Source organism: Charadrius vociferus, unplaced genomic scaffold (genome assembly GCF_000708025.1).
Source record: "Charadrius vociferus isolate BGI_N301 unplaced genomic scaffold, ASM70802v2 scaffold14, whole genome shotgun sequence".
Taxonomy (NCBI): Eukaryota; Metazoa; Chordata; class Aves; order Charadriiformes; family Charadriidae; genus Charadrius; species Charadrius vociferus.
In genome coordinates, this window is record NW_009648876.1 from 9,871,810 (window position 1) to 9,885,926 (window position 14,117).

A 14,117-nucleotide genomic window follows, 5' to 3' on the forward strand; every position below is an offset into this window, starting at 1 on the left:
GAAGGGGAAGAGCTTACTTTTGCAGATTTAATTCTTTCATTTCCAATGGGAATTGTAGGGCCTTTGTTATAACTCTGGCACCAGTACCAAGCCCTTTATTTATTTTATGCTCTGTTGTTGTGGTGTTCAAAATGCTTGTGAAGACAGAGGCCCAACAGAGCCTTGAATTTGGTTTAAAAATACACAGTATTGCTGATGTTCATGTTATTGGCTTTTGGAGGAGAGCAGCTAAGGCTATGAAAAGGCAAGGATAGCATTCCATTTTTAGAGATGATCTTAGCATCTGCTGTATTTTGTAAGTTCTCTCTCCTGCAATACCAACCCTATCTTGGTGAACTGAAGGTCGCGTTGAAAATACTGGTGGGGTGAAAGGGTCCTTCTTCCTTTGAGCTTCAATATTTCTGTACCTAGGAGGTGCTTGCTGACCGTACTTTGGTCCATAAGCTGTGCCTGATTTCTGTAACTCTTCTCGTTACTACTCTGAAGACAGCTGACTGATTGTCTTGGTCCACAGCAAAGTGCAAGCTCGCAGGGCTTTCTCTGCCTATCTACAGCATGTTCAGTTGCGGCTGATGAAGGAGGCTGGTGACCAGATCCAGAATCCTGCCTGGGCTGCCAAAGAGGATGAGCAAATGGTAAGCTTTGTGTTGGCCACACTGAGTAGCCAAGCTGAACGCTGCCTTGTGAGTTTTTTAGGTCAATTCCCAACGTTGAAAGAACTCAAGTCCAACTGAGATTATAGTTGTCTATCTTTGTCCAGCTGCCAGTGCTGTATTTTTAATATACAGACGAGGTAGGACTTCTGACTGATGTCTGAGCGGCGATAGAGTAGACAGCTCTTAATGACTAGAGTGTGGTTGACGTTCAAGCTGCTGAAATCTTTCACTGGTTCTCCTTCAGTGATCTCTGAGCTTTACCTGGTTTTGAATTCTTCTTTCTAAGATTGCTTCGCAGAATCTGGTTTCTGCTGTGTTAAACAAAGCATACATCTACTCAAATAGAACAGGTTCCCAGTTAAGCTTTTTCTCCTATGTACTGTTTTACTCTTTGCAGGCACCTGTGCTTAGGAATCTTCCTTGCATTCTGGATAGAGGGAAAAAATGTAAAAGCCACTGAAGAGAGAAAGTTACTTTCTAGCATGGGTGCAGTTCCGTTTTTGTTTGTTTTATTTTAAAAAGTGGTAATTTTTTCTAGGCAATATTTTAAGGCCCTATATTTGATGTATATATGTTTTAAAGAGTACAGCAATCCCAGATCCCCTCACAAACATTCGTAAGAGCTCTGTAAAGTAGGGTCTTGAGCTTTCTGTGGATCCAAATGTATTCTTGCTGAATGCATGTTGCAGGGAAACAGCCAGTGCAGTTCAGAGATAAAATTGTATGTCAAGAATAATCAGTCGACTCAGTGGAAAATGTTACCCCTGCTCTTTCCAAGTGGAAATTAAAACTGGCTTTTTGAGAGTCACTTTGTCTGCTGTACTGTGAAAAATAATGTTTAAAATAACAGATCAAACCAGCCTGGAGTAATGGCAGTGAGAGGCGAGCTGTGAAATCCAATAGTTTGGCTGTGAGGCTGCTCATTTATGCATTACCAGAGCTTCTAACCAAAAGCAAATCCAGAGGGGAGACAGAAAGGGTTCAAAACACACAGAGGATACATCTTTCCTTAGGATCTGCCTTCCCGTATGCCTCCTTCACCAAAGGTCAAACAGATATGGTGGGGGATTGGAATTACATGGCTGTAGATGTAATCATCTATTGCTGTGGCAATAGTATGCATGTATGAAAAGTGATGAAATGGGGCTACATCGTTGTAGTGGAGATTTCTGACCAAGATCCCCTTCCCTGTGATAGTGCTGAGAGGGTTTTATGTCAGTATGCTTCATCACAGGCCTTCTTTAACACACAGCAGAGGTTTTATGGAAATGTTCTCCTAAGGTATTGGACTTCACAGGTTATTATGTGTTGTTGCTGCTTTTTGTGGCTTCTTTTTTGTTTTTTTTGTATCATCTGCCAGGCTTTTCAGACAAACACTCCTCACGTGTTCCCAATTCTGACCCGCCTCAGGCAAGGCACACCATCATTCTTCTCCCCCCACCTTGGATTTGGGCTACATTGAAAATGCATCTTGCAGAATGCTTTTGCCTGCCAGTTATCAGCTCATTTTCTTAAGACGATGTTTAGTTCTTGCCAGTCATTAGCTGCTGTAATACCTCTGTTCTCTTCTCCCCACATCTTGCAGCTGGTCCATTGTTAACTCCATCTCTCGTGCAGGAACTTGTGGTACGCTTTCTGAAGCGAGCTGCCAGCAATCTTCAGCAGTCCTTGAGGATGCTGCTCCCCAGCCGTCGTTTAGGACTAAATGATCGGCGGCGTATCCTGGCTCACCAACTGGGCGAGTTCATAATCTGTTACAACAAGGTGAGTAATTCTTTCTTGATTCTTCTTTTGGTATCCCTTTTCGTTTCTGTTCTTCTAAAGTATCTCCTGCTGGGCTGCTATCATAGTCAAGACAGCAGGCTGTTTTAAAGGCTCTGTTCTGTAATTTACATGGTCTGTTTGCAGTTGTGCATCCGGTAATGGTAGTTTCTGTTCAAATTGTCAGATAGACAACAGTATTACTACATTATATATGCATTCTGGTAATCATGTGTATAAAAGTTAAAAGAAGCATTGAAATGAAATTTAACTGTCAGTTGGCTTTTTCTTTGGCTTGTCCTTTATTCTGGTGCTTTGTAATGCCTCTTGCCATTTCTCCCTATTTTTATGATGCTTCTTTAGGGATAATTTTTTAAATACAGAACAGCATGAAATATATATTGTACCATTTGTTTGGTATACTGAGGGACTGCTTCCTATCCTATCTGTAGTATGGGACTTTGCATGCTCAGTGGTAAGAAGTAGGTCCTGATTTAAATAATCTTCACCTCTTTAGCTGTAGAAGATGCTGTTCTTAGCATAGTGGTTTCATGCTAATGCTTGTTTTGCAAGAACAGCTTCTGCTTTCCTTTGCCCCCTAGCATTTCTTTAGTTCTAGAACAAGGGTAGTTTAAATTTTGCTTTCAGAGGCTGCTGTGCACACTGCCCTCCAAGCTCCTACTTGTTAGCAGAGGATGTTCACTTACATTACCTTGTCAGAACTGACATCTGGTAACCTGATCTGTCAAGGCAAGGTTGGTATTGAACCAAATCTGTTCCAGGGAGTGCCTTGTATGCCTAATGCTTGCTGAATTACTGTGTTAGGAGTAACCACAAAACACTCGGGTGGCTCTGTGGTGAGTGAAGAACGCAGCTGTTTTGGATAAAATTTCCACTCAAATTGTATTCAAACATCAGGATTTTCTACTAACTCTTGAGTAAATTCACAAAATAAAGCTATGTAACTGGTAATAAATCAGTGCATAAGCATATTTTCTCAGTTAAAACAAGTGAGAACAGATCGCTTGAGGTTTTAGGATGTACATGTTTAAGCCATTGAGAGACGCTTAGGCTATGGGTTTTTTGATGTCTGATTCCAACGTATAGACTTCTTTCACTGATTTGTAACTTCAGATTTAGTAGGGGACTCCTAGTAGCCATTATATATCTTCTGTAATGACACAAAGGAAAAATGCTACCTCCAGCAAACTAAGTAAAACAGATTGCGTATTTTCCAGACTTTTACTTTAGTGAAGGGCAGGGACATGTTCCAGAGTGGCTGCTTCTTCCCCCTCTTGACTTATCTTTCAAAAGATGTATCTGACCCTTTTGTCATGGGAATGTGCAGAGTACCAGTAGGAAGCAATGAAGTGGAGGTCAAGTCCAGTCAGAGAGGATTTTAAATTAAGAAAGCAACACCCCCCTCCCCCTACCCATACTTCCTTATGTCCCAGCAAAGAGTATGTTTGAAGGAGGAGCATGTATATATGAAGACTTGACCTCTTTTCAGCAAATCAATTCTAATAAGTTCTGTCAAGTGGTGGAACGAGGAGTTTAATGTATGCTTAGCATGCTGTCTGTAGTGCTGTCTATATTTATCCATTCTGTTACACATAGTAAAATACTTAAAATTTGGCTCTTTGGAGTTGATGCTGTTTTTTTCTTAGATCCCGTGGAATTGGGTTTTTGTCTTCTCTGAGCTGTAGCTATGCCATGGATCATAAAGTAACTGTACAGAGACACTTACTGATACTGCTTATTAACAGGAAACAGAGCAGATGGTTCAGAAGCAACCAAAAAAGAAACGGGAAGAGGAGGAGGAGGGAGTGAATCCTGAAGGTTTTCAGAACTTTATTACCAGAGCAAGGTAGGGATGGATTTTATTCCCTTTGACAAAGGATCTCCCAACCCTGAAAGTAATGGGATTGTTCTAAAGATTACCTGATTGGTCTAAAGGCCTTTAAGTACCTTTATTGACTGTAACACCTGTTCCTGCTGGGGGACGGACAACTTGTCTTTTCTCTTTTCTCCCTTCTAGCAACCAAACATTTGTAGCATCAGCATCTGTGCATAGAGAAGGACATAAAAGTAGATGTTTTGACCATTAAATACATTCCCAAAGGACAGTAGTGGTTGCCCTGGTCTGTGTAAATTTCAAACTGATGCTGGTGAGCTAATAGTCTCCTTTACTGTGATACTGGAGCGAACAGAGCAGTACTTTGGAAGGACAATGAAACTAGAGCTGCAGCTCAGATGGCCTTGAACTGCTGTGGTTGAACAATTGTTTTGGCTCTGGCTGTCAAGTTTCTACTCTCAGAAACAAATCTTGTGCTTGTTCCCTCTCTTCAGGAACAATTCGGGTCTGGACTTCAAGATGAGGAAGGAAGGGAGTTAGACCCCTATCTTCATTCTAGGCTCTTATTTGGCTTGCTGAGGCAGCTCAGTGCAAGCAGTTATTTTCACAATGAAAAAGCAGTATTTTCTAACTGTGCATGTTCCAAACTTTATCTACCTTAAACGTACAAGAGTCTAGTAGGAAACCTATTTTGAAAATAGGTGAATACTCTTTATGGCCTGTAGCGTTGTATGAAAAACAATGGTATTATAGCTATTTGACTATGGAGAGGTCTGAAATTATTCAGTGAACTGGAATTGTGTCCTCAAACTCTCTGATTCTTAAGCATAAAACCAGATTCCTTTTGAATCCTTTATTTGACCCATATATGACGTGCCTATATGGGCAAGGACTCCCATCAATATCTGGACAAGTGGACCTCACCTGCCTTTTTAATGCCCTTCTGTCTTCTCTGGGAAGGTTGACAGTCATGCTTCTTTTTCATGATCAGTTATGAAACTGCTTGTTCTTTTTCTCTGTTTGGATGGCACTTAGTGCCTGATTAGAAGTGGATGATAGCTGAGGCTTCTTAACTAAGTTCAGGAGGCTTTACAGTCTCTTTTGATGCTACATTCACATTATAACAATAAATTTTACGTTTTGCTAATATGTATTGGAGTCATTACTGCAACAGATTTACAGGCTCCAAGAAAAATCTTGCTGCTTTTCAGATAGAGTATAAAAGAATGATACTCAAGATATCTCACTACTGTATACCATAGCATCTATTGCTGTCACTAGAAATGCAGATTACATGGGCCCATGGCATGGTCTTGGTTCTCTGACATCTCTGTCCACTGAAATGACTGTTGCCTCCTAAGGCAGATCATTTTGCTTTTTGCCAGAAATGCCAAGAGATGGCTGTTTGGGCTAGAACTGCATACTCTTGTTTCCATGTTACTGGCTGCCATGCCATCATGGTCTGATACACAGTCTAGGCTGGTGCTGGAGACTTTTGCTGGATCATCTGCCTGAATAATAACGAATGGCAAAAGCCAGTTTGCCAATGATCAGACAATTTCTAGTGATGATCTTTCTGCTTCTTGTGAAGTGTCAGGTATGTTTGAAAAGTCTGATATCTGACACTACTTTGTGCTGTGCTTGAAGCTTAAATCAGTGAGCTAGTCATTTGGAGCTAAGCAAAGAGGGTAGACTTCCACTTTGAGTGTGTGTTCTGCAGTACAGTGAATGCAACACTAGAGAAAATGGGTAATAAATGTTGCCACTTAATAATTGGGATTGTCTCACTGACTCTAACATTTAAACACAATGCCATTCACGTGATAGTTAAAACATTCTCCAACCATTGCTTCTAAGCATACTCAGTGCAACGTAGAAGTATATACTTATGCTGGTAAATTCACTTAAAAGCTTAAAGTATCTTTCCACCAACAGCTTTTCATCCTTACTTTCCTCTTCACCTCTGTTCTCATTGATTTGGGAGAAAAATGTGAATTTTTCAGCATCCCCTGAAGGTCCAGACTCCAGTGGGATCAGCTTTCGATATTGCTTTAACCAAAGCTCAGGCTAGCTAAGACTAGTACAAGTGTGATACGCAGAGGATGTGTTGAAGGATTATAACTGCTGCTATGCAAACTTATATTCCTGTGTTATGTTTTCTGGTAGTGTTAGTGGCACTACTTGCTTTTGGTGTTTGCTCATACCCGCTCACTGATGCTGAGGCAGCACTATAAAGCAAAAGGAAAACATGTTAGATATCAAAACAATTAGAATTACAGCTTGCACAAGCTCCAATATGAATGGCCAAGTAACTGATATGGGTTTGGGACCAATAGACGCTTAGGGCATTGGGGCAGTTAAACTCTCTTCTAAAGAAAGTGAGAAACGTATGCAAGTTTTGTGAGATTCACAAAAAATACTGACTCTTCTATTTATTTGTCCTCAGTTTTGATTAATTGGCAAGCTTTCCCCTCTTCTTTCCTCTTCTCCCCAGACTGTTGAATTGAAACTGCTAACAATGACTATGAAACAGAGGCTGAGCCGAGTTCTCTTGTGAACAAGATAGCTGCTTGTCCTAGAGAGCACCTGGGGAAGACTCACAAATTTAGCAGTGAACTGAATCTCTCCTGTTAAGCTGATCTCCCCAAAAACGTGTTTGGAGTTTTCTCTTGCTCTTTATTTATCCTGGGAAGGCTCCTGAATGTCTTGAATTTTCTACTGCATAAGAAAATGGCATTTCAGTGGGAATCTCAGGTTTAACCAGAGCGTGTTCCTTTGCTTCTGCTTCTGCCCTGCAGAACTGAGCAAATCGTTAGCTTGTCTGGCGTCATACCTTTTTTTCCTACTCCCCTCTTTAGCTTCCTGTTTCTTGTCTTTGATTGTTACATGAACACAGAAAAGCTTAGAATCCTCACTTACATCCATTCTTCTCTCCTTATTGTAGTGAACGTGACTTGGAGGAAGTGCTGACACTTTACACACACAAAAACAAGTCAGCGAGTGTCTTCCTAGGAACAAGCTCCACAAGCACAAAATCTAGCAACACCAGTAACCAGCCAGAGAAAGAGCCTCAAGGGGGTAAGTGTTGCAGGCAGTTCTGAGATGATGTTGCCAAGACAAATGCAGTTTAACTTCAGCCTATGGAAAGGGAACAACCCCTCCAGAATGTTATGCGGGTTTCTTGAGGTTGAATATATATTTTTTTTTTTAACTGACTCTATAATGTGAAGACTAGAGTAACTGCACTCCTACCTTCTTTGCCTGAAGTGAAATGGGATGAATCTGAACTAGCATTTATAAGGAATTAGATATGGTGGCTCACGACTGAAATGAAAATGTGCAAACTGTGAAGGCACTAAGATTTGAAATGAACAGATTCTTATAATTCATTACTTTCATTCTTATTGAAGTAAGGGATGAAAGAAAGCAAGGCCTGTTAAATTCTGCTGCCTACAGTGAGCCATACCCATTGGAGGGTAGAGTCTGTATATTTGAGCCTAATTAGGCCTTCCATGGAAGGACGTGCAGTGCCAGCCATACATATCCAGTTGTCCGTGCTACTGTGCATGACAGCACAATTGTGATCAGTAGAGTTGCATGGTCTACAGTAAATATTAGCAAGAAAGTCCATTGTAACAAGGTTTAAATTCTGCAGTCCTGTTCTAGTGATATCACAGTTTGCATCGTTCTACTTCCTAATTCCTTGTTTTTGTTATAGACCATCCTGAGGTGGTGAAAAAAATAAAAGGTGATCAATCCAAAAGTTCAGTTGCAGATCTGCCTGCAGAAGGAGCATTAAAAGGCTATAGAGCCAAAGAAGTTAAATCAAACTGTAAGTGAACTGGCTTAAATCATCATCAGGAAAAAAATAAATGCATATACTGTTTTTAATACTGTTTTAAACAAAGGTTGGAACCTTTGGGTTCAAACTGAGGGATCAAATGGCCAATTTCGGGGAAGATTGTGCAGGTTTTTCTTTTAAACCCAAGAGAAGATACTGTAGAATGAGTGGTATGAAAGACTTAGCTGCTCTTCTGTGGGGGAAGACCTAGATATGGCAAGCTTTAAAGGAGGATATTTGTCATGTAGAGCATCTCTTCTTTGCTGGAGGATAAGGTCATTTTGGCTTCAGTGTGTCTGAGTATCTTTGGTGTGTTAATATTATCCAAAGTACTTAAAAAGCAGCTTTTTCTCATGTAGTGTGCTCATTATCTTTGTGTAGTTCCAGAAGGACCCACCTTCTCCTCCTTAAATGCTGAAGTGAAATTACCTCGGTGCAGCCCTCCTAGTGCTTCTTCTGTTTCTGGTGCCACATTGCCGAGAAGTACCAGTTCCTGGATACCATCTCAGCCTGCAACCTCTGAAAATTCACAGGTGCCTGGTCACCATTCGTTGCCAGCTCCTCCAGTTCGACCCAGGCTGATTCAGTCCCCATCCCCACTACCCTCCTCACAGAGCACAGCTCCTGACAGCTCTTCTGTCTTCACAAACCCAGTGTTCAGTGCGTCTTCTAGCCTTGCAGGGTTACATCGTTGTCATTCTGGTAGCTACACCATTGGCCCGTTCTCATCTTTTCAGAGAGCTGCTCAGATCTACAGCCAAAGATTGTCCCGACCATCCTCTGCAAAAGTAGGTAAGTGTTCTGGAATCCATAGTAACCTGCTAGTTCAGTATAGAGATTGTGTAATCTCTGTTCTGGAGTAGGTAAAAATTTTACATTTCCAGAATTATGAGTTTTGTTGAATGGTGATAACTTTCTCATGGAAAGGAGGAATGTGGGAAGCAGCACTTGTTTGTCAAAGACACCTTTTTGTTGAGCAGATCAACAGGGAATCATAGACTTGTTTAGGTTGGAAAAGACCCTTAAGATCGTAGAGTCCAACCATTAATCTAACACTACTAAATCTACCACTAGACCATGTCCCTAAGCTCCACATCTACACATCTTTTAAATACCTCCAGGGATGGTGACTCAACTGTTTCCCTGGGCAGCCTGTTCCAGTGCTTGATATCCTTTTCAGTGAAGAAATTTTTCCTGATATCCAATCTAAACTTCCCCTGACACAACTTGATGCTGTTTCCTCTTGTCCTATCACTTGTTACCTGGGAGACCGACTCCCACCTGTCTGCAGCCTCCTTTCAGGTAGTTGCAGAGAGCCATAAGGTCTCCTCTCAGCCTTTGAACTTGTTTGAAAAGAGCTGGTAAATGAAGTAGTATATATTTTTGCTTGACTGTGTTGCTGATCTTGTTCATCTTCAGTGATTTTAATGTCGTTCTGGTTAGCAGAAGTCCTGTCTCAGTCTATGTGCTGTTCTTAGTTCTGTTGGTGTTTTTTTCCTATCATGCAGAGAAATCCTTTAACAAAACCTCATAACTGTTGAATACTTAAAGGTGTGTCAAGACCTCCAAAAATGAAAGATCTGAATGAATCAATAGAGTATCTCATTCTCTAGGACCTTTCAGCACTACCATATCCAAGAGTATCTTAAAAACAAGATCTAGAGACCTCTCATTTATCCTGCTGGGGTAGAACATGGTTGAGCAATGCAACTTTAGATTGTAGGGCATCTGAAGAGTAGAAGAAACAGTAGGAATTTATGGATGTAGACTGTAATCTGTTAGGAAAGTTTTGGGAACCACACACAGGCTAACAGCTGTGGTCATAATATATATATATTTTTAATGGTGGTATAAGTTTGCTTTAGGTTGTAGGTCAGGGTCAGCACATGTTCACTAGGGTTGCTGTAACAACCTTTCTAGCATTAAAGTAAATCTGACTTCCCAAATGAGTAGCTTATTTAAAGGGATCTATTTGTTTTTAAGAAAAAACATCATAGATTTAACTTGGATTACAGCAACTAATATTCTCTGGAATTGGGTGCTGTTAGATATGTTATGATAAAGAGAATATGGGTTTGAAATGGACAAAAGCTCATATAGGCAATACCCATGCACAACAGAAGGCTGTATTCTCCATAGAATCTGCAGAAAGTATCATACCTTCTTTTCTGTCTCTGATCATCAGGCTGACGGAGACTGACATACCGCTCACTAAACATATCTAAATGTTTGTTTGGTAGGTTTGTGTCATCACAGTCCAAGTGGTCAGCGTGTGGGCTCAGCCAGGATGCACAAAGATGCAGAAGATCCTTCTTCCCAGGGCAAACATTATAGCCCCAGTATGGTGGCAGCAGAACTACAGCAGCTGGCCGAAAAGCAAGCAGCCTGTCAGTATTCCCCACCGAGCCACATCAGCCTCCTTACACAGCAGGTAGGTAAGCAGTAAAGCTAGAGTCCCTGTGACAACAGAAAAGTCTGTCACTGACTTCTGTGTCAGTGCTGGGCTGAGACATCCTGGAAGGATTAAATCTCATGAAAATACATTTCTGTCATATTGTTGTTTTGAAGTGTTCACAGCAACACGAAATTTGATTTTTCTGTGAGGTGACAAGAACGTTGCTAAAGTCCTTTTATAGAAGAAAGACAGACTGGGCAGAGGATTAAAAAATATGTTAAAAAACCCAAATCCATGCTTGGTCTTACTAAACAATAAACCCAAGTCTTCTCAGATTTGTGCTTCCAGGCAATTTGCTTCTTCCTTCCTCCAGTGTGTCATCACAGTGCTGGGAATGGAAGTGTGCAGAATGGGTTCTGATGTAAATTGTGTATTCCATAACATTTTCAAGACATAATGAAGTACTTACTAGCATGGGATATGATAATCCTTTTGCTAAACATGGTGCTATCGATCAAATTTACATTGGCTTCTGGTAAAATTCCACTTAGTTTCATATTTCTTTTTGAGTTGCTATGTCCTAAATGGCTACGCACGTAGTAATTTTTTTCTTTATAATATGCTATAGTTGTGTTCATCAAAGGTGTTCATGTTTGACATTTCTCAATAATTAAGCTGCCAACTGGAGGTTCTCCAGGATAGGCACTTAGCCTTGGAAATTAATTTTTTCCCTCTTTACCTGCTAGGGACAAAGTGTTTAAGTATCTTCATTCTGATGCTTTGATTTTGGAGGTATTGTTTTAACAGTGATGTTTTGCTGAGTTTTCTGAGGCATATTTAATTGCAATAGCTGCTGCTATTTGCTTCTTTTTGCTTCTTTTAATTTTATTGTTATCTGTTTGGATTTTGAATATCTGGCTAGGTGATTGGCAATGTCTTTTTTGAAAGGTGAGGTGCATTTATAACTCTAGGAAGCGGAATAGATTTTTGGACCCTTCTTTATCTAGTTCAAGGTTTTAATTCAATTTGGGCAGTTCTAAAACTAAACCAGGCACACTGGTCTTTGCAGATACGTCTTGAACTTTAAAGGATAAGTCACAAAAAACAAAGCACCTTGTTGATGGACTCAACAGAGAATGTGGGTACTGAATATACCAGTGATGCTGAGGCCTGATCTTGCATCACGCCACACACTGCTTTGAGAATATGATCTTTCAAAGCCTGAAGTGGTATGGAGAACGCTAGGAGAAGCTTGTTTGTTTGTCCAGTAATATTCAGAGCTGTCAGTCTGGTTCTCATAATGAGATCAGAATTAAGCTTTTTTTAAGCTAAACCTTGTCAGTAAAACTGTTCAAAAATTTGGTAGCGGAACACTTTCATTCAGGAAATGCTGATTTGTTGAAAGAAAAATAGATGGTGGAAACTACCTCCTTCAATAAAAATTAGTATCTAAACAAATATTTGGGAAAAAATTAAAATGCATCTATTTCGTTTCAGTCTTTTCAGAAAGAACTTTTAAAAATAAATACATAGACTTTCTCCCTAAAACCACTCATTTCCCACTGGGCTCCAATTGCTGTGGTTTCTTAGGTCTGTGTAGAGAACCCAAGTTGACCTCTTGCAGCCATTTATATTGCTATTGGATGACTTTTAAACTTCTGTACTCCTACCATAGCTAGTTACTGCTAGTTAAATTAGGAAGTACAGAAGGGGGAAGCCAGAGAGGCATTCACGAAGTTCTATGTCGAAGAGCTGTGTAGCTTCCTGGGTATACCTGTGTTGACTGACAAAGGTGCATACTCTGGTAATTGTAGATGGTGGAGGCTGAAACCAGTTAGTCAATCAGTGTAGGTATACTCAAGTCTGAAAGTGGCTATGAAGTGCAGTGGTAGCTCTGGAATTGTGTTGGTCGTGGTAAATGTGTCTGCATTGCTTTTTGCTTCTGGGTTCTCCCAAGATACTTACACAAAGAAGAGGTGGGAAATAAAGAAAAAGAATGAAGGTGCCAATTCCCCTCTTTGTGACACAAAACCAATGAAGACCTCTGCTTCTAGCAGACAATGTAGGTTTTCTGAGTGGCCTTGATATATTTTGTATTTGGTTACACAGTGTCTGTACAGGCTTTGCTTCTGTAGTGAAATACAGAAGCGTGATTTGGATTGTGTCTTAGTGGTCTTCTGTCGTCATGAAAAAGGTCAAGGTAAAAAGGATTCACAAGTCAATGAAACATTTAGAGATGGACCTTTATCTGACAATGAATTCCCTTCCTGAGCCTATGTCCATTCAGTTCTAGACATCTGCTCTGTACTGTGATTCTCCAGGTCGTGTCTTGTGGTTTAACCCCAGCTGGCAGCTAGGACGGTGCAGCTGCTGACTCACTCCCCCCAGTTGTGATGTGGGAGAGAATCAGAAGAGTAAAAGTGAGGAAAAACTCCTGTGTTGAAAGTAAAGCAAAAGCTGTGCACACAAGCAAAGCAAAACAAGGAATTCATTCACTACTTCCCACCAGCAGCCAGGTGTTCAGCCATGTCCAGTAAAGCAAGGCTCCATCATGTATCATGATTACTTGGCAAAACAAATGCCATAACTCAAAGTCCTGTCGTTGTGTGTCGTGTCCCCCTGCCTTCCCCCTTTCCTCCTTCTCCCAGGTTTATATGCTGAATATGACATCACATGGTATGGAAGAGCCCTTTGAGTTGGGGTCAGCTGTCCTGGCTGTGTCCCCTCACAACTTGTGCCCTCCTAGCCTGCTCGCTGGCAGGGTGATATGAGGAGCAGAAAACGCCTTGACTGTGTAACAACAACAAAAAGCACCAGGGTGCTGTCAAAAGTATTTCTCATCCCAAATCCAAAACATAGCACTAGACCAGCTGCTAGTAAAAAAGTTAACTCTATCCCAACTGAAACCATGACGCCATGTTTCTGCAATAATCCTTTTGGACAGATGAAATCTGAAGCTTGCTTAGTGTGAAAATTTTGGATGGTTTAGTTAAGGACAGTTTTTCTTTTAAGGCAATGTGATTCTTCAGTACTGAGTTTATGGCACATAATAATTTCGAAGCTGAGACTATTATTTTAATCATACCTGAAACAGTGATGTTTTAGAAGGTTCAGATTAACTTCAAGGTCCAAAGGAACATAGCTAAAGCATATGGCGACTACTTGTGCTTTTTGTTTTGTTTTCCCCTGGACACATTCCGCTCTTTTAAGAGTCATTCCGATACTTTTTTTGATCCAGCCTGGCTCTTTAAAGCCTGTCTTTTGACAAGGACCAAGGGTTTTAGTTCTGTGGAAAGACAAAGCTGCTATGACAATGAAGGGTGACAAGAGGTATCAGCATACAATACATCAGCATAACAACATGGCAGCAAGTGCCTGTACAGGCAAAACTGGAGGAGCCAAGCAAGGGTTGTGCTCATTGTTAAGGGACCTGGAACCAGGACACCTGGCAGAGTTGAGCCACTACATATGGATGTGGATTTGAATTTTGAATTTGAATGGAGTATGGATTGAATGAATAGATGTGCAGGCAGTACAGAGTAGGCTGGCAGTTTAGAAGGTGATTTGCAGAAGGGAAGATATTGGTGAAGCTCTTTGGGGGCGCTGTGT

General features: G+C 40.8%; 1 protein-coding gene across 1 annotated transcript in view; it reads left to right on the forward strand.

The window, feature by feature from the left end:
* The window catches only part of TTLL5 (tubulin tyrosine ligase-like family, member 5), a 124,212-nt gene that overhangs the window by 52,171 nt on the left and 57,924 nt on the right, over nt 1–14,117 (forward strand). Inside the window, exons 22-28 of the mRNA XM_009887046.1 lie at nt 515–635; nt 2,274–2,420; nt 4,184–4,284; nt 7,217–7,350; nt 7,991–8,104; nt 8,495–8,905; nt 10,354–10,544. Of these exons, the coding sequence (XP_009885348.1) occupies nt 515–635; nt 2,274–2,420; nt 4,184–4,284; nt 7,217–7,350; nt 7,991–8,104; nt 8,495–8,905; nt 10,354–10,544 (1,219 nt within the window). The remainder of the gene's footprint in view (nt 1–514; nt 636–2,273; nt 2,421–4,183; nt 4,285–7,216; nt 7,351–7,990; nt 8,105–8,494; nt 8,906–10,353; nt 10,545–14,117) is intronic.